Below are 22,279 nucleotides of genomic sequence, written 5' to 3' on the forward strand. Positions count from 1 at the left end.
TACATACAAAATTTCAACGTTCTGAGGCTACTCGTTTTTGATTTATGCGAGATAAATTCGTACGTATGTACGTACAGATACCACGAAAAATTATCTTCAAAATTCATTTTAAAGCAGTTTTATAAGATTTTTGGAGGAAAAGAGTCTTTTATTCTGTCTTTACGTACAGATGTCATGCAAAAACATTGTTAAATTGCATTCGATATCGGTCAAAATGGATATTTTCGTTGAAATATGCTGCCTGAAACTTTTCGTGATTACAATACTTCCTTTTTACTTCGTACAAGGAAGTAAAAACATTCACCTGCTTGGGAATGTTTTTCTAACTGCAAATTATCGTCTACTACTTGATAATTTTGTTTTCATGCAAAAGGGTGTTTTTAAGGGAGCAATGGACGCAAAACTCTTCAACCTTTTCCCAAAGAAGAGTATTCGTATTTAATTTCTAAGAAATGCTGAGAAAGCCAATAAATTTTGGTATCTAAAGCAGCGATAGATAATATTATTAATAAGAAAGGAAAGAAACGTCAAACTTTGGTTTCAAGGAGAAAAAGTGTTGAAATTACTCACCCAAAGAAAAAAAACGGAACATGTCGATTGTTGCAAAGGTAAGAAATTTAATGTTAAACAACAATCTGCGAAGCCAATGGGCAATTTTATAATCATTAAAATTCTCAGTGTCAACTGTAAACGAGGTGATTAAAGCTTATTTGTACCTTAAAAGGGCTAAAAACGTAATGCGCATCGTCGGTTTCAACGACATATCACCCAAAGCAGAAAGTGCTGCAGAATTCTCTATGAGAAACAATTATTCCGACAAAAATTGGAAAAATGTTGTCACCATAGATGAATGTTGGATACATTTAAATAATCGCAATAAAAATAGATCCATTTATTATTATCAATCATATGAATAAAATCTTCGAGTAGGGTTCAAATAATCCTTAAAATGTTTTTCAAAGGGAATTATGATTGTTGCTGGTTTTTGATATAACGAGAAATAAACTTTAAAGAGAGTGCAGAAAATTGTTGCAGTCAACTCCACATATTATGAGGAACATGTTTCACACCCAATTTTCAAATATAAAATAACTTCTCTTTACCCAAATTTCTATGAATCAGTACAACTGTATCAAGGCGAAGCAAGTAGCATTTCAAAATCCGATGTTCATTTTCTGAAACAAAAAGAGACTAGAAACGTGTATCAAGGCCATATCTTTCAAATATATCCCTACTAAATCCTGTGATGTATCATCCACGGATTTTATGCGCTTTTGCAATTTGAAAAAGCGAATTGTCCATACTACGTCGACCTACAACCCTTCCTGGACTTTAAGATGTTTTCAAGAAGAATGGGTTAAAATATCTCTTTCGATACTAGAAAAGGCTTTATTGTCTTCCAAATTACGGTATATAAAAATAGTGAAGAATAAGGGGTATCAAATAAAGCATTTAAAACTAAAGGGTTTTAGGTAAACTATTTCTGTAAATACAATGAAAATCGTCTATAAAATGTGCGAGCAGCTTTAGTACTCTTAAAACACATTATCGTTTTGATAATTTCTTAAGAGTTACTAGTGTGCAATATGCATTTAATCTGTAATAACCGTTTTGATTATTACACGATTAATTACATCATCTACGAAGAATGAACATGCAGCACAAGGCATTTTTTATGTAAAAATTAGTTTCAGGTATTTCATTCTAATCTGACTTCATTTTTAAAAGCTTAGTTTCTCCTTTGCGTTTTAATCTAATGAAAAAATTCAGACCTTATGAAAAAGAAAAAAAGTCCATGACCTTTCTTGCATGACCTTTCTCGAAGCGTGAATACATAGTGACTAAAATTGAACGTATTGCTAATCGTACCTCATACATAAATCATACATAAATGAGCGAAACGTTTATATGAATAACTGCCTGAAAATTAAGCTTCTGCCTGTATCTAGTCATGTATTATTTTAGATTCAAGATTCGAAAATGGATATCTAGAGATTTAGAAAAGAACTCTTGGCAAATGTGAGCTAGTGTTGCGTCATCAACTTCAGTTAGAATTTATGTATTTTTATTTGCTTATCTGCATCATATTAGCGGTTAAAATTACTACGTATTTTGAAATGAGCAGATTCGCATGTATTTTTTCAAGCACATCGAGATTTCATAGTTCGGACTTTCTCTGTGAGAAAACTACTTAAGTTTATAAATATTGTAAAATGTCTGTAAACAGAAAAGTTCCTAGGAATATCCGATCTGGTGGGAGAATTTTTCTACAGTAAACTTCACCTTCTGCATTTCCATGTACCTCTCATTTATTCTCGGAAATCCAAAAAATTATAAGTACTAAAAATAAAAAGTTAACTAAACATATAATCTATAATCTATGTAAATTACTCACGAGAAAAATTATAAAAAATATGTAAGAAAACATCATTCTAACGATAATTTGAAGAGATTTTATTTTCGTAGAGGCAATTTATGTGATTCAGCTTTAGCTTCTTCAGCTGATACTAACCGAAACTCAGGTACCTCAAATTGAAAGAGGTGTTGAAGAATTTCCGAAAGAATACTCTTAGCTATGCACGGTGCCCTTATCATGAAGGGAAGATAAACAAAGCAAATTATGCTGTCTAGAGATTTTAAAATATAATCAGGAATTTTCTGTATACAGGTATGTAAAATTTAAGCCATTGACTAATGTAGTGAGATTTTTCAAGACTCGACGTAATTTAATTCATTAGATGATGATCTGCTATATGAGTTGATTAAAAGAATTTCACTGCCTTCTGTGTAAAAAGCCTGAGAAAATAGACACTTTTTTTCACAAGGTTAGAATTTAATATTCGATCCTCAGCAGTGCATGGTTTGCATGCGGAAGTGAACGAAATGTATTCTTGACTCAAATAATTGTTAACATCAAAATCAAGACAAATATAAAATAACAAACGTAAAACAGTCAGATATAAAACAGCATTTTGTAAACCTTTTGTATGCTTCATATCTTGATTACAAATTTTTGCATATGAGACAAAAGAAATTAAATAAGTAATTCTTAAAAAGTTAAAATATATAAAGTAATAGAAGGAAAAAAAAATTAGATTTTTCAGACAGTACGCCTAAAGAGGCTTTTTCTAACGATTTGTGTGTTACCTGTATTAACTACACATCATGTTCTTCGTACTTAAAAGATAAAATTCAATTCAACAGAAATATCGCAAAATATTTAAAAGATCAAAATCTTTAGAATTTTCGAGGCAGTCTCGCGTGCTGGAGATTAAAAAAAATAGTATAAAAAATGTATAGTGTTTCTATTATTCGCTTTGAAATCGTTGAGTTTCTTAATCAAAAACTCATGAATGTTTTATAAAACATGAAAAGATAATAAAACAAATTTCAAATTGGGGCTTCCAAATACCTCTTTTCTGCTAAAGACGTACGTCATTCAAAATTTGATGGCTCTAGGTACCGCTGTTTTATAACAACGGAAGAAACATGCAAAATTCATGCAGATTCTTCATTATTTAATTTCTTTCAATATAATACAGAGCGATAACATTTGGTGGCAACAATTAAAAAAGTGATTTGTCGTTTATAGTAAGGTGACCAGACGCCCCGCTTTTGGGCGGACTGTCCCGCGTCCCGCGGCTTTTTAAAAAAAGTCCCGATTCTTAGGAAGAATGCACCACAAGCTACGGTATATAGTAAAGCAAGAACTTAATTGGAATGTGCAAAAAATCATTCATCATATTACTCAAATTCTCCCATACAGTAATATTTCTGAAAATGATCTTTATAATTAGACATCATTATTATAAAATATATTGATAAGGAAAAGGTTAAATCTTGGACATCAGCGGAAATCACAATAGAGTAAAAATAGTTAGAAATATTTCATCATTTTGAAACAAAACATGTTCCATACAACAATGCACTCAAAACTGTGGAATACCCCAGGAACTAACGCTGTGCCAGCGCTTTTTCTACGGTAAATAAAGTGGTAATCACAATTAACTACGGTAAATCACAATTAAGTGTTGATACTTTGAAAGCCATTTCATGTGTGAAATATAATTTAACAAATTCTTGTGAAAAATGTCACGACCTTTCAAACAACAACAGCAATCTACTAAAAAAAATTTACTCAAACGAAAAATATGCCAAAGAATAAAGTAATACTATACATAATTTCTTTTAATCTATTTATAAATTGTACTTTTGTTGAAATTTTAAAAATATATTACAATACTATTTTTCGTTCTATGAAAATTTGTGTTACTCTCTATAGACCAAATGTTAAATCACCCTTTCCCCGGTCAATGGTGTCCTGCTTTACCAATGTTAAAATCTGCTCACCTTAGTTTATAGAGAAACAACGCAAAATGCTAAAACAAAATTAATAGGTCCTCTGGACTAACAACCTTTCAGCTAATAACTTCTGTGATAATATTAATGTTAAAAACGTGAATACAAAGCTCATTCAAAACGTTTGCATAAATTAACATATTTGTATGTGTTTACATTTCATTAGATTTTCATTAATTTTCTTACTCATTGTGAATCAAGAACGCAAGAAGTTATGTTTATCCAACACAATTCTGATAACCAACGATAATATCTGCATAGGTGTACGGGGTAGCATTAAAATTCATGTTGACTATTTGCAACATCCAGAACATTGTGCTGGATTTCACTAAAGCATATCGCTTCCCTAAAATAATCAATTGGCCAAGTTACGGTTGCAGGTTAAGATATCTTTAAAAGAATGATATTCGCTAATGGAAGTAAGTTTGAGACATCATAGGACTCTAGATAAAAGCCAAACATACCTTGCTGATTGCAATTTGACATCTCAGTTTCGGGCAGATTTTACTATGCGTGCCTATAATAAATTTTATGCCCTTTGGGAATAAAATCTAATCTTTGTTTCAAATAAAATTTATCAAAAGAAGTGTCCCTAAAATAATCAATTGGCCAAGTTACGGTTGCAGGTTAAGATATCTTTAAAAGAATGATATTCGCTAATGGAAGTAAGTTTGAGACATCATAGGACTCTAGATAAAAGCCAAACATACCTTGCTGATTGCAATTTGACATCTCAGTTTCGGGCAGATTTTACTATGCGTGCCTATAATAAATTTTATGCCCTTTGAGAATAAAATCTAATCTTTGTTTCAAATAAAATTTATCAAAAGAAGTGTTTTAATCGAGATTTTATGCTTTTCCTGTGCGTTGTGGCAAATACCATGACGAAATCAATAATAATAAAACTTCATTCCTGCGCATAATCAAAGAAAGGATTTGTGTACTATAATAATGTAAATCAGATTACGAGTTAATGTGCATTCCAAATGAAAGTTTCAAATGTAGCTTTTGTATTCGCAATGTCGGGATATGTATAATAATCACCTAAGACCCTTTTGATGCAGAAAGTAACTGTCAAGTTTAAGCGAAGCTTATTTTCTTATTTCCCCCTTTTTTTAATAATTCATACATTGATGATGATAAAAAACACTAAGTAGTTTCCTACTTATACCAGCTTACTTCTTAATGGGAAATAAATGCTTCAGTTAGAACCGTAACGTGAGATTTATGATACTCAGCGTATCTGTTTGAAAGCATTACATTTTTCCTTTTAGCAAAGGCTGTAAGAAATTCGAGTTAGTAATTTTTTTCTTCTCCGAATTTTGAAAAGAGCAGTTGTCGAATTTGTAATGCATTAGATGGGTCTTACAGACGTATCATTTTCTCCGCCTGTATAAATTTCGTATTTTGCTAAGATGAACATGCCAGTTTATACCTGGGATTTCTCTCCATGTTTTATCTATTTTTAAATCATTTTATTTGTGGCTTTCCCCAACCCGTTTTAATACATCATATTTCAACACGAGAAACATTTGTGGACTGTACTTTACAAAATGAAGTAATGAAGATATTACGTATCAATCTTATTATTGCATTCTGCAGTAAAATATATTATTACGGAGCTCTAACCAATTTTAGTAATATAAAAAAATACGATTTTAATTCGCAATCTAAATTTAAGATAAACTCAAAATCATAATAAACAAAATTTTAAATCTTAGTTTGATAAAACTGTAAATGGTATAAAAATGCATAAACTTATCAAAATATAAATCTTCAATATCAGTTTTGTCTAAAGTAAAACTTTATTTTAAATACATACCTTATCATCAATATATTGTTAATTACTCAGTTGAAATTTTGATACTGTCCAATTTCAAAAATTATATTTTAATTTTAAACCACTATGACCACATCTAATACTTTCTTACTATATCTTATATTTTTTTTATAAATTTTAAGCTTTCTAGTACACTCATTAATCCATTTTCTATATTCTACGTTGAATAATAATGTTACGAAATGTCAAGGCACGGGCTTCTCCGTAAAGCAGTTTTAGGGTTGCCATAAAATAGCAAGGAAGACTGTTTTGTCATATTTGGCGATAAAACGCCCATTTGGCGACAAAATTGGCGATATACCATGGACGGATGGAGAACTTTCTAGAACGAATTCTTACCGGTTTAGCCCAGAATGTTCTCGAACACAAGCCGAAAACTATATAAACTCTGCTGGTCCGCAGTCAGTTAGTGTGTGTGTGCCTCGTCTAGAGTGCGAGTTAGTCAGTATCGAGTTGGTGTCTCGTCTAGCGAATCAATCCCAGCGGAGTCGATCGAGTTGACAGCCAGGCAGCGAGTGACGAGTGGGTCGTCGAGTGCACCGAAGGAGTCTCTTAGTGAATCGCGGTTAGTGCATCGTCGAGAGAGCGTGTTGAGCTCCGGGAACGACTCAACCGAACAGTCTGGAGCTGTGGTCATGTGTCGTCGAGTGCATCGCGAGTTGTAGCTTGGAGAGTCTCGAGAGTACGTGGAATTCCGAGAACGACCAAGCAGAGTCGGGAGCTGTACTCCGGAAAGCAGAGGCGGGTGCTTTGCAGGAAGCTGTCTTCACCGTGATAGCCTGATAGCCTGAAGGCTGTGTCGCTGATTGTTCCAGCGAGTCTATAGTAGATCTTCGACGACTGTGAAAGCGTTTTGGAGCTGTCCTGATTAGTATTGGTAAATAAAGTGTGTTCCGATACTTCATCAAGTGTCGTGGTTATTCACTCCAAATCTACGAACCCCGTGCGAACGTGAAGGAAGAAAATAACGTAACAAGTGGTGTCAGAAGAATAAAAAAAACGTAACAATAATAATGTTAATAATATCAACAACATGAAAGTGAATATATTTTTTCTTCTCTCACAAGTCACAGACATTTTGTTCTCTTTCTTTTCGTTTTTTCACTGTTCGCAAACCTTATGTTCCCAATCCCGTTTTCATATCACGTGGCTATCGATAACCAAATAAATTAATTTTTCTCTGTTAGAACACTTCTCTGAGCAGTGAGATAATTTATGCAAGAAAAAAATTGAAAGAAAGTAAATATATTAATAGGACCATTCACAGTAGGGTATACCTGAACTAACGGAGAAATCTGAGATAACCGACCCATCTCCAAAACCAGTTTCTCCTCATAGCGCAAGGAATTGAAAAATCTGAACTGAACGTATAGCGGATCTAGTCGACACATGTAACTGACACTCTTTCGCATCGAGAGAGGACCAAATCTCTTTTCCTCAAACATCGAAAACGCCCGTGTATACGAATTCCTCTTGGAATACTTTTCCTTCTCCCATAAAAAATTGAATGCTACAGACCTAGCAATAACCTGCTGAAGTAAAGCGATAACTTCTTTCTTGGACGCTGCCACCCTGTGTGAAGTTCTCCCTTGGGACAAGATTGCAACTTCGGGCATCAATAGCTAAAAATGACAGTAAACAAAGGAAAAAGAGGGTGCATTAAAATAACAGAACTACTTTTAGTCATTTCATAAGAATGATTAACTTGTCATTTAACAACTCCTAAAAGCAATGAATAATGCAGTAACGTGATGGAGAAAAAGCAGTGGGTAAGAAATGGCGTTCGGGCGAACTGCCGAAATCTGAATGCTCTGGCGTTTGGGACAACTTCATTGTGAAAGAGATAAACCCCAATGTGACGACCTTTTAATGTCAATATGACTTTTACTAAGGTATAACGTAATTTTGACTCCATTATATAAGTAATTTTGTGATATTGACAGGATAAGAGCTATAATGCAGATAGGTAAGTTATTCAAGTAGTTCACATTTAAGGAAGACAATGTACTCGATGTTATAGGAATTTAATCTCTCGTGCCTCACATTGTTCTTTTGTAGGTGTAATAGTATTTCTTTAATCCTCTGACAATCACGGGGTTTCACTAAGAAAGCCCAAATTTCTGAAAATTGCCATGTGAAAGCCATATTTTCTTGATTTTAATGCCAAAATGCCCTTAGTACATTATACCTAGAATTTATGTACTTTAAATATATTATTGCGTTAATTTCTTGGACATGTTTCAAAATGCATGTGTACATACGTTCTTACATATATCACAAAACTATATTTCCGAATAAATTTTTCCCAACGGCTGTGACATCTGCACCAGTCAATATACACAAGGAATAATATTGCCCGTACGATGGTGCTAGCGTGAGGAAGAGAAACCATGATCATGATGGGGAGCAAAGCTGCTGGCGACTTAGATAAAAATAAGCAATAAAATTGCGTATAACAATGTGACAATTGCGTATAACAATTGCGTATAACAATGTGTAAGAATAAGCAATAAAATTGTGTATAACAAAAAACATAAAAATTGACAAAATTTTCAGTGTCATTAAAATAATAATGCCATTGAAAATTTTGTCAATTTTTATGTTTTTTGAGAATGATGGAAGTCTTCTATCACATTTAAATCATATCAAGTACTTTAATCTATCTGATTGGCTTAGCAGCTCAAAGCAACTTTAACAAAAAAATTGCTCTGTATAGACAAACTGCTTTCAGTCAACAAAATGGGAATGAACGCTAACCTTAAGCACCTTTTATGCCTCGCGTAGACGGTCTTCAACTGGAAAAACAAAACTGTCAGTGTTTTCCTAAACAAATTTTTAATTCAATTGTATAACGTCCTTGCTGCAGGTTTTTTTTTTTTTTTAATACGTAGCAAATAATTATAAATGCTTGATACAGAAGGGCAAATTTTGAAAACTATTAAGCACTGTTATAGAATAAGTAATTCAAGGTTTCGGAGCAAACGTTTTCTTTCGAAAAAATTTCTGCAGCGGTTACAAATTCTTTCTACTTTAATGACACTGGTTATAGCTCTTTTTTGTTTTCCTCATTCATCAGAACTGTTAAAAAATAATATGCAAATGTATCTAGCATTCTTCCTGAAGAGAAGAATGTCAGAATATATATGAATATAATTTTAAATAGCTCATTCCCATTATTTGAAATAATTAAAAAATTAAAATTACATGGTAAATGAATATTCATGCAAAATGTTTGAGTTTCAAAAGGGACTTCCGCTATTCTAATTGACAAATACAGTTTATGTATTAAGTACAGTTAGGAAGTTGGGATTTTTAAGGAAAGGGACAATTTGCCCAAAACGGCTATTAATTTTGTTTTGGCATTTTGTGTCGTCCATTATAAAACGGCGTTTCACTTTTCTAATTGTTGCCACCAAATATTAGAGCCCTGTATTATATTTAAATAAATTAAATAATGAAGAATCTGCATGAGTGTATGCATGTTTCTGGCATTGTGAAAATAAAAAGGTACGTAGAAACATCAAATTTTGAATAACGTAGACCTCCACTCGAATATCGGCATCTGGAAGCCCAATTTCGGAATTTGTTTTATTATCTATTTCATATTTTATAAAACGTTTTCTAATTTCTAACTAACAAACTCAGTGATTTCATAGCGAGCAATGGCAACACTGTACGGAAAAGAAACATTTTTGTTTCCAGCGCGCGAGACTGTGCATCGGAAATTGTAAAGATATGCACTTTTTAAATACTGATATCGATATTTCTGTTGAATCGAATTTTATTGTTTAAGTGCAAAGAACATGATGTTTAATAAACAAAATAACACACGAAAGTTAAAAAACGCCACTTTGGGCATAACATAAAATCTGAAAGCTTTCATATTATTTTTTTTATACAAGCTAATTTACGCTAGTGTTTCATGCATGTCAATTTTATTTTATTTTCATATATGTTAGTTTACATTGAATCCATTTAGAATTTAAGTTCACATCATAAACTATCCTAAGCAGACGGAGACAAAAGTCTTTAGTCTTTTACTGATGTATAAAGTATTACTAAATATTTTTGTTGCGTGGTCACTCTGCTTACAATGTTTAATTTATATGTTTACCGTGAGTGTGTATATCTTATAGTGTAAACCCTGCAATTTTAACGTTAGTCTGAGTTTAACGTTTATAATTTTAGTTTAGTCTGTGTTTAACATTTATAATTTTTGTTTCATTCTTCTTAACTCATTATTCATAAACACGCACTTTCCAGCTAAGTCACATCAATACTGACAGATAGTTTGGGCAAATTTTTCTTATCAGATTTACCACAACTATCGCAAAAATATTGTTGCGGTTTTTTTTTTTTTTTTCTTTTTTTTAACACCAGTTGTTACATTCTTCCTTCACGTTTGTATGGGGTTCGTAGATTTGGAGTGAATAACGACGACACTTGATGAAGTACCGAAATGCACTTTATTTACCAATATTAATCAGATAGCTCCTAAATCACTTTTACAGTCGTTGAACTGTTATAAACACGCTGACGCGTTCAGCGACACAGCCTTCACACTCTCAGGCAATAACTTCACTGCAAAGCTCCCGATTCTGCTTGGTCGTTCTCGGAACTCCACGTACTTTCGAGACTTTCCACGCTACAACTCGCGATGGACTCGACGATACATAAGAATATAGCTCTCGACTCAGCACTAATTCGCGATAAACTAAAATATTCTCTCGATACACTTGCTGACCAACTCGGCGCTAGACTTCGAGACACTCGCTCAATGACTGACTATCAGCTCCCTAGACGAGGCACACACTTACTGACTGCGAACCAGCAGGGCTTATATATCTTTCGGGCTTGTGTTCGAGAACATGACTGGTCTAAACCGGTAAGAATTCGTTCCAGAAGGTTCTCCATCCGTCATGGTATATCGCCAATTTTGTCGTCAAATGGGCGTTTTATCGCCAAATATGACAACACTGTCTTCCTTGCTATTTTATGGCAACCCTAAAATTGCTTTGCGGAGAAGCCATCTTACCGCGCCTTGACATTTCGTAACATTATTATTCAACGTAGAATATAGAAAATGGATTAATGAGTGTACTAGAAAGCTTAAGATTTATTAAAAAAAATATAAGATATCGTAAGAAAGTATTAGATGTGGTCATAGTGGTTTAAAATTATATTTATTTAACAATATTTATTTTAAAAACAGACACTTAAGTATTAATTTACTTTTCAACTTATTTCAGTTCCTCCAATGATATGGATTCCGAACCAGCTTGTCGGTGCTCCAGTGGGAGGTAAAGTCACCGTCGACTGTCACACCGAGGCTTATCCGAAGTCCATAAATTATTGGACAAAAGAGGAAGGCGAGATGATCATCCAGAGCACAAAATATGACGTTGTACATAAAGTTAACACGTACAAAGTTCATATGATTCTAACGATCAGAAATCTAGTTCATGAAGACTTTGGGACCTACCGGTGCTATGCTAAGAATTCACTAGGATCCACAGAAGGCTCTATACGATTATATGGTATGTATTAGTTTGATAGATTTAATTAGGTAAACTATTCTGAACTTAATTTAACTGAAGACTTCATGTCATGTATCAGATGACAGAGATGATATATCTCAAGTCATGTATTAGACTGTCATGTATTTTTCTTAACATGCGTTTTCCTAGCGTAAAGCGTCCTTAGAAAGCCGTATTACTTCTACAAGAATATGATATAACGATATATAATTTATACTGGAACTCAAATCATAGCTCGAAAATCTTTGACCTCAAATATATATATATATTCAAATATAAATTCAGTTCACTTGCTAGTTATATTTGTAGTTCATCATTTTTCAAAAGTAATAATATTTCATCAGTTTTTCAAAAGTAATAATATAGGGAAAATATTAGGTTTGTCATGTATTTACGGGTATATTTTGAAAAAAAAATTACAAAATCAAAAATCTGCCTGTTAAAATGCGATTTGACCCAGATACATATCGTACGGGTAGATCAATTTGGACATAAAGCAACATTTAGTTCACAATAATTTCAACAGATGGCACTTTTAATATTTTTCCTATAAGATTCGATTCAGAAAACTAAAGTATTACAGAATTCATTATTTCGCATATGTGAGTACATTGCAGTATTTCTAATAATGAAGGCGGTTCATTATGAGCTTATCAATTGCATATTTTTTTTTAAAAGATTTCAGTTTGCTTACTTTAAAATTAATTGTTTTTGTCGTAACTTCTGCATATTAATTCTACATATCTGACAACTCTTATAGTAGTTCCAGAGCAGCTTTATTAAGCTGCAGATTATTGCTAAAGAAGAAACAAAATTATGCCCTTTCACTGAATGTTATAAGGCATTATAAATTACGGATTTTAAGTACATGTTATAGTCTCGAAATATTATAGTCAACAGAGTAATAATTTGTCTTAAAACTGTATCTGGGCATAGCGAGGCAAAGAATTTTTGAGAGCGTATTTCATGCTAATGTTTGAATTGTTACACTTCAAAAATTGTAGTTTTTAGATTAATAATCCGTGAACTTACTTTGTAAGATCGTTCTCTTCTATTCCCCATAAACTAAATTAGATTCGACAATGAACCTGACGAATTCGCGCCCGGGAGTGAATGAAAATACCAGCAGAAAAGAAGTGAGAAAATAACCCTTTATTAATTCCAACTAATAAGGTACGATCTTTGTGCTTTACAATAACACCGTCAATTTGCCTCGAAACTTAAACGTAGAATATAAATCCACCTCAGAGTGAAATTATAATAGTGCTGGATTAGCACGCTTAAGTATGGCTAACTTAGGTTACATCAAAACCTAACTGGCGTTAAAATTATCCGAAAGGGCCAAGAGGGTACTAGCGTAACAGCGATACAGCAATGAAATGGGCACTGGCTAGCGAACACACGCTCTGAATAAACTCAGAGATTCATCCTTTTAATACACACTTCACTTAAATTTAAATTTACAGCCTGGCGAGCAAATGTGAGGGGAAGTTGAGGAGTTCAGGAAAGTTGTCAAACTTAAAATAATATGTTATGCAAAATAAGGAAAACCCCACAACTTGCATAGTTCAACTACAGTTTTCAGGATGTAAGTGTAAATCAGTTCATCGCTTTAACACTCCTATGCTGGAACTGAATCACTATCGTGGTTGTCCTCTAATGTCATTCTTAAAGCTTTGTTTTTAATTAGTGACATAATTATTCAACTGTCATATGAATACAATTTCCAAAGGGAATGAACACTCCGTAGTTACCCGAAAGAAGGCACAACTATGGGTACCAATTTCTAACATATTTTATTACTCATTATTACTAATTTATTATATCTAAATTCATAACTGTCTGTAATCACTAAACTAAACATATTAATTGAAATATAATGCTTGTATAAACTTTATTTTTTAACTTTATTGATCTGTTAATTGGAAGTAGGATCATCATGTTTATAATAATGTATTTTGCAATATACTCCAAATATATATTTTTCAAGGGTGTTGTTCTTTCAATGGATTCAGCTATATATACATATTAGATTGAAACATAATCGATGGTCATTATTTAAGCAATAGTGAAATGTGAATGGGTACCAGAGTAAGGGGAGAATAAAAATTAATTTTAATCCTGGGGATTTATACGCTAGTCTATTAACTATTAAGTGCCAACTGAAATCTTAATAACCATAGGACGCTATCGTTTTCGTCCTGTTTGTATTCTAATTAGAAATGGTAAAAAGCTAAGGCAAAAGCTTGAGTACAACTATTTATCAACACGTTGAGAGAATAGGTTACATAAACTGAAAATTAACAGCAATAAAATTGCTGGGTTACGGATAGAAACTACACGTTTTCAACACAAAATTTCAAATTGGAGGTGCAGTAGAATATGACGAAAGCTTACCCTAAACCTTGGGTTTCCTTGTCTATAAGTACTCCCCAAAAAATTGTGGAAAGCAAAATTTTATGGGCAAGCTAATTATAGTAGGTGAGATCTATACTATAGTCTAATCTAAAGTAAAGGCCAGCTTATCCTGAAAAACGAATGAACTTGAAGCATGTTTACGTTGACTAACTAATTCGCACTCTGGTAGTTATTAAAGAAAGTGGAAGTACAGAAATGCCAAGGTAATAAGGTAACTCTTTATCTAAAATAAAACCTTAATAATTACATGAAATAGTGTTTAGTATTTACCAGAATAATTCAAATGAACGATCACCAACTGCAATATTTGCATCATATAATAACGAAATGATTCGAAGACGTCCAGTATATAACGTACAGCTAGAACAGCAACGTTAATTCGGGTGATAAGCTCTTCAAGAGAGTCAGTCTGTGTCTAGTAAATTAGATCCACCATTGTAACGATTGATGCATGTATTGCAGTTTGCTGTTCAGTCAACTGAACAATTCTCGTTGACATCAAATATTTATCACTGTAAACATCAGTGTTTAAAAATTTACATTCTGTTTCCCATTTGTATTGTACGTTCTGTCTTCTTCGTTCATATTCTAGCACATATTATATTACAAATTGTTGCCAATGAAAGTTGTAAGCAGCAATTCTGCTAGATGCTATAAATATACTCTGGAAAAATGTATTCGATTTATTTAATGCTAACTAATTTTTATAGATTTACATATGTCTCAAAGCGCATTTTTATAAAAATATATCATTTATTGAATAATTTATTTTATGCTATAGAAATCCATGTTCCTCAGTTATTCAAAGAGCCTTCCACAGCTAAAATTCAGAGCCTTGATGGAACTTCAGGTACGTTATCTTATTTAGCATATAATATGATGGATTTTGACATTATTTTGAAATTTTAGGGTACAACAAAAGGTTCTTATCTATTAACTAATATTTGTACAAATATTAGTTATCAATATGAAATCAATTTTTAAATAAAAATCAATTGTAAATATTTAAGAATTTTTTCTTCCGTTTTCTGCATCTAAAAATATAATTTCTCTTATGTAGAATCACAGTTTACCCAAAATTTCTAATTCAAAGTACCCAGCAACTGAAATACAATTCCTAACCGTTTGATGTATGCTTGCCAACAAAATGAATATACATATACATATTTTTTTTTGTTTTATGATTATCTCCTCGAAATGGAAATGTAAAACTATTGCAAATTTAAATTCGTAAATATGAGTGGACTTTGTTAAAAATATTAAAAGCTTGTTACAAACTTAAAAGCAGTTCAAAATTTCTGACGTTCTGCATTAAAATAATACATTGTAACAAAGAAAAATAATAGTTCGTACACAAAAATAAGGTAAAACAGTATTTACATGAAAAAATCAAATAAAATATTGTCTATTTCACAGACGCGAGTTGACATTTCAAGGGGAATTAAAACTCGTCCAAAAAATCCGCAATAAATTGGGTATTACCCCGTTTCATCTTCTTCGCATATTTGAATGAATTCCTTTAATCAAGAAAACAATACCGGAAGTTCGTATTTAAATGAATAATTAATATATTTGAGACCTAAAGGACAAAAAAAAGATATTTATAAAAAACAAAATTTGAAGGATTTCAGATTTTATATTACTCCCAAAGAGGCATTGGTTTAACATTCTATCTGTTACCAGTACTTAGTAAATATCATGTTTTTCGCACTTAAACCTAAAACTCAATTCAACAGCAATATCACAAAATATTTAAAAAGAGCATATCTTTAGAAGTTCCGATACACAGTCTCGCGCGCTGGACATAATTTTTCCCCCGCACCATCCTGCCATTGCTCGCTTTGAAATCGTTGAGTTTGTTAATTAAAAATTCATTAAAGTGTTACAAAACATGAAATAGATAAAAAAAAAAATTCAAATTCTAAATTTGGGCTTCTAAATGCCCCTGTTATGGTAGAGGACACAATGCGAGTAACATACATGCATTCATGCAGATTCTTCAATATTTAATTTCTTAAAATATAAATCAAGGCTCTAATATTTGGTGGCAATAATTTGAAAAGTGAAATTAGTGTGGACGATTGAAAATGCGAAAATGAAATTAACAACCCCTCTGTGAAAATGTCTCCTTTCTGTTAAAAAAATTATGTAATGGGGAATTTAGGTGTATCAATGTATTTAAAAACAATGTAAGACTATTATGTAATTATAATGTCTTAATTACGTGCATTATATAAAAAAACTGTTCTACCTTATTCTTATGTTGATACTATACTTTCCATTTTTCAAACGTACGATTTTAAGACAAAGCATCAAGAATTTTAAACTTCTTTTAAATGTATTACAAGTTTTTGATAATTTTAACATAATCCTTTTAAATATTAACATTTGCTAGTTTCAATTTTCAATAGTTTTACATTTCCTTTCCTAGGTGGTAATTATAAGTTGAAAATTAATAATTAAATTTCCTTGTTATAGTCTTTGCTGCAATAGCTCCAGGTTTGTTTCGCTTTCAAAGTTCATCTATGCCTTTAGTTTTTGCTTCTTTACTTTAGATAACTGAATATTTTAAACACAACGTTAAATGTGTTTCACGATAAATTCACTGTTTGGATTGCATTTGTGAAAATAATTTTATCGGACTAAAGCTCAATAATTATATTATTGAGATTAAATTATCGTGAAAATTTCTAATAGAGATTAGTGCATATATAACGAACCCTAATGTTTTAAGTCTATAAAATGAACTACTTCGGTCGGTAATTTGTTGCTTTTAAATACTATCTTCGACATAAATTTGTGACATTAAAAGCACCATAAGTTTCAAATATCAATTTTCTTACGGTAGAATTTTCCAAGCTTTGCATATTGCCCTCCTTAGTAAAATCAGAATAGAAACAGCTGAGCTGTAAATTAAGAAAACAGAAACCACAAATAATGTCAAAAAGGTAAGGATATTGATTTATTAAAAATATTCAGTGTAAAACATATTTTGAAATTACTGTAGCAAATAAAACAAGATCAATGGATCGTAAAATTCAATTTTTGAATCAAAACCTGTGCAAGATGAAAATAAAATAAAACAACAGTAGAATTTTTACACACATATAATGTTTCTTTAAGATAAAACAAATAAAACTATATGCATTGTGTTTTTAAAAGTTGTCGAATGAATATAAACATAAAGAAAAGTTTCGAGTTCCAAAACAATATGTTAAAGCTGCAAAGAAAAAAAAATATGTGATCTATTTTAGATCTTCTTTTCCCCACATACCTTAAGGAGAATAAAAATGGGATGCGTCATTGAACGCGAAAAAAGGTGTAAACGCATAAAACTTCGTTCCCATTTAACTGTTATATCTCTCAAAAGCAGTCGTATAATAGAATTTATTCAGCAACTGAGTATCCCAACTATGGTTTTTATTCATCTCTGTGTACTTTTATTTTCCTGTGCAATGCGTAAAATATTAACTGCTATATCGAGACAATGACTCCACTGCAGAAAATTAATTGGATTTGCAACTTTATTACTTTTCAAGTACACATTTTATGACACTCCCATTTCTAGTTCAGTTTTCTAAAGTTAACAGCATTTTTTGCCAGAACTTAAAAAGATAATTTCCTTTGAAATGCATCTTAATTCTCAATGAGTTAAGCATAAATGTTTGCTGAATATTTCGCTTTATTTAACTTTCCTTTCAAGAAATTTACTTTTAATTCATTTTCTATTAAAGAACTCATTTAAAATTAATTTAATTGTTCGCTAAATAAATAAATAAATATATATATATATATAATATGCGAATTAATTAAAATTTATATCTAATCTCTGGTACGTAGAGGAAGATGATGCTGACATAGATATAGAAGTGCTAGCAGGGAGTGCTGTACGTAGTAAAGGTTAGCATCTTGCTTATTTTTAATGAATTCAATTAATTTTCTGTTATGTAATTTCTTAAAAAAGACTTTCTATGCATGCGTATTTTACTATTTGGTTTTTTTTAAACGTCATATACTGTGAAAATGTCATTTTATTTCAATTTCAGAAATATTTCTCTCCTAAATTTCTTTAAATTAAAAATTCAAATGTTTCCCAATTTTTTTTTAGTTCAGAATTGTCTTAGGTGTTTCAAATATTTAATTGGATTGAATTTCAATAAAATTTCAAGTTAAAAGTTTCGGCTGAAAGTAAGTCAAACATCGATCCTTTAAAATCCTGAGTTGAGAAAATGTAAGTAAAATAAAAATAAGAAATTATATGATCTTGAAATTTTTGTATAAAATATATTCACCAATAATAGAAAATTTTAGGAGTGTTTCTCAGGTGGCATTATTTTGAAAGTACACGTATATTTATGTTTAGATAGTGTTAAATATATTCTATAGTATCGTGGCGCCTTAATCGGTATAGTGGCTAGAGCTATAGGCTACTATACCATTGGGTCCGTACCTTACGAGAAAAAGTGTCTCAGAAAAAAACTAATTGCATTGGGATATACATCATATGTTTTCGTCAAACTAATGCAGCTTCTGTCAGACTTCCAGTATACGCATTCGCTTTGTTCACGTTGTTATTTGTATTATGTAAAGTAAGTAATGAAAACAATTGCAATTTGTCTTAACCCAACGAGACTGAAAAATGTGTGCGTGACCTTGGAATTTCGCATTTTATAACACTTCTGATTTTTGTAACTTTTATAACACGAACTAACATTTTTAATTTTTAAACCATATTTCGCTATTTTTGTATTATACAATTTGAAGACGAAATATTATAACTCTTTTACGTCATATACATGTCAGAAACATTTTATTAATACTAGCGCACAAGCCCGGCAGATGAACGGGTGCAGCTAAAGCAAAATTTATAAGTTCTACCTGAAATGAAAATGCATAAAAACATTCACTATGAATAAAATCAGTTGATTCATTCCGAGCAAAAACCGATTAGTAAATACTTTTTATTGCAAAACCAGGAAACAAAATCTTTTGATTTATCAGGTTATTACGTTTACCTATGACGTCCTAACTCAAATTTAATATAATATAGCAGCTTTGTTCTCAATGCCAATAAAAGAACTAACGTGGCAATAACATACCGTATCAGTTATCCTAAGATGAAACACAATAGTTGCAAACAACAACTATTTATTTAAAATGCTGACATTAACGAAACGTTTTCGGCATACAATGACGTCAAGTGCTATCGCGCACTTTCTTCAACGTCGGAAAATTACTTTACTTAACAATATATTTAATGCTTGGGAATGCTATTTACCCCGAAGGTGCGGGAGCCCAGATGAGTTATTAGTCTCAAAACGTCATTTTTGAGGCGTTTCACTATAAACTGCGAATTAAATATCTGCATGAATGTATGCATGTTCCTCGCATTTGTGAAAAAACGATGGTACATAGAGCCATCAAATTTTGAACAACGTAATCCTCCACCTGGACATGGACACTTTTAAGCCGGAATTTTTAATTTTGAATTTGTTTTCTTAGCTATTTCCTATTTTATAAAACTTTAATGAATATCTTATTAACAGTCTCAACGATTTCAAAGCCAGCAATGGCATTAACAAAAAAACAATTTTTATCTCCAGAACGCGGGACTGGTTATCGGGAATTGTAAAGATATGCTGTTATATATTTTGTGGTATTGCTGTTAAATTGAATTCTATATGGTTTAAGTCCGAAGAACATGATATTTAATAAATAAAGGTAACAAACAAATCGTTAAATACGCCCCTTTGGGCATAATATAAAATCTGAAAGATTTAAAATTTTTATTTTATTTCCTATTTTGTAAAATTTAGCAGTTTTTCATTAACAAACTCTACGATTTGGAAGCGAATAGTGGCAACACTTTTCGAAATAAGTAGATTTTAGTTTCCAATGAGAACGTTGCCACTCGAAAGAATGAGCCCGGAAATTAGTGTTTACAGAGTTTTTATTTAATATCTCAGCTAATTAAAATTATGCGATGATGAGAATTGTCGACATGTTTTCCCGCAAATTTTTTTAATCCGGGGGGGGTATCTCTTTCAAAACTCAACTCCCTGCTATTCCGGAGGAGATAATGCCATAAACAAACACATAAACAGACAGAAACGCACAGATTTTAATATTATAATTTTTGTATTTTCAGATATAGAACGTGAAAGGAATTCTAACTGATTTCTCCCAATCATACACAAAACAAATTACGAATTCTTACCTATTCAAACAGCCGAAAAAATGCGAAGGCAAAAATTTCCCTAAACTACTTCCGCTCTTTCTAATATCGCTGCCAAATTACACCCCATGGAGGAGGTAATGGTTGAAAAACTTGGTACATTATCATCTATTTCTTTCTTATACTATGCAACCTATTGTAGAAAAACAATAGAAATGAGCGATTTAAATAAAATATCAGCGAAGGACCAGCTACATTTAGAGAAGGAATTCAATATGAATATCATTAAGCGCGAAGCTAGGCACATTTGTCTTTCCTTATCAGAGAACTTAACATAACTTCGCTGACGAATTAAATATGACTTCTAAATATTCGCATGGTGTTTCATTTTTTACTTGCTGCTTAAAAGAAAATCGAAAAAAAAAAGATACTAAATCTCCAGACATCTAAACGCTATTTTACAAAGAAAGCTTTTTGCTTTAAAATTTTAACATTAGCTAAATAAATTTAAACTTCTGTTGTGTAACAGATAAGTAAAAATTCTAATGTGGACCCCTCACGACATCCTTGTATGGTCTATTAAATTATACACATTTTTACTGCATTTCATTTAAACTTATTCTCTCGAATTTCATCAGAGATATATTCATCATTCGTTTAATTCAGTTCTCACTTCGCGGCAAAGCAAAAATACGTAAAAACTCAAAATAACTTCATTAAAAATTGTAAAATACAGAAAAACATAAAACACCAGTTAGAACGTTTAAAAAAACAATTTTTACAATCAAAATTAGTGTTTCTACGCATAAACAAGAAACTCGGCCAGCAGGCATAAGGGCATATTTTTCGGTGTCCGCAAAAAACATCGCCGCAAAACCATCGCGGACGAAAACGTCGCGGCGAAAACATCGCAAGGCGAAAACGTTGTAATACAAAACATCGTGAAAGAAAAGAAATCAAAGAGAAAACATCGCAGTTCTAAAACATTGTGGTACAAAATATCATGGTCGAAAATAAAGCGATTCAAAAACTTCACAGTTTAAAAACATCGTCATCGAAAATATCGCGGTTAAAATTAAAGTACCTACAAAATCATCGCATGACAATAGCATCGCATTCATGCCTTTTCATGTTTTAAAATATGTAAAGGCATTTTCGCATAATGATTTGGCAGCGCAAGAATGATTCTTTTACTTCAATATTACATATTTTTGAATGAACTAGTAAATTTTTTCTGAAACAAAAAGAAGGAAACTTAAGTATTTAAAACATGAAAATGAGTATAAAATTAACGCAATTTTTAGAACTTAATTTGAATAAGAATTACTTAACTTGACTACTTGAACTGACTTACTTGAAAAATTTTTAGAACTTAATTTGAATAATAATTTTTAGAACTAAATTTAAGAAAATTTTAACTTTGCATACTTAATTAACAAAGGTAAATAATAAATTAACCTTTCACATAAAGTTTAATTGATCATTTTTATGAAAAATATATTCTAAAATTGCTTAGGCAGATGAATAACTGCATGAAGTAACCTCCATAAAAAATGCTTAGTTAGACAGCAAATCATTTTGTTTCACATTTGTTAATCTGATACTGTTTTAGTGAAAATTACATTTTTCTTTGTTTTCCGTTTATTCTTAAAGTGCGGTTAACATTTTCGTGTATAGCGTGCAATCAGTTTTTTGGTTATCGATTTGTTAGTTATGATGAATTTCAGTTACATGACATGTTAGTATGGGACATGTCATGTAACTGACTTTTATCATAACTAACATTATCGTTTTAATTCTGTGGGTGTGCCCGGAGCGGTTACACCGAATGAGTAGAGCTTCGAAGAGTTCTGAAACGAGCATTGCTGGGAAGCGCGTAAAAGGGTAAGAGATTTTGACTACGATTAAAAAACACTAGATTCTGAATAACATAGCAGACTTAGCCAGGGT

General features: G+C 31.7%; 1 protein-coding gene across 2 annotated transcripts in view; it reads left to right on the forward strand.

Moving 5' to 3' along the window:
• Positions 1–22,279, forward strand: part of LOC118193323 (lachesin-like) — a 521,719-nt gene that overhangs the window by 446,965 nt on the left and 52,475 nt on the right. For both annotated transcript variants that reach the window (XM_085811101.1, XM_085811102.1), the window contains 2 exons: positions 11,449–11,736; positions 14,936–15,004. In XM_085811101.1, the coding sequence (XP_085667227.1) occupies positions 11,449–11,736; positions 14,936–15,004 (357 nt within the window). The remainder of the gene's footprint in view (positions 1–11,448; positions 11,737–14,935; positions 15,005–22,279) is intronic.

This window comes from Stegodyphus dumicola, chromosome 2 (genome assembly GCF_044657685.1).
Source record: "Stegodyphus dumicola isolate Sdum_Otavi_A_Nest chromosome 2, ASM4465768v1".
Lineage (NCBI taxonomy): Eukaryota > Metazoa > Arthropoda > Arachnida > Araneae > Eresidae > Stegodyphus > Stegodyphus dumicola.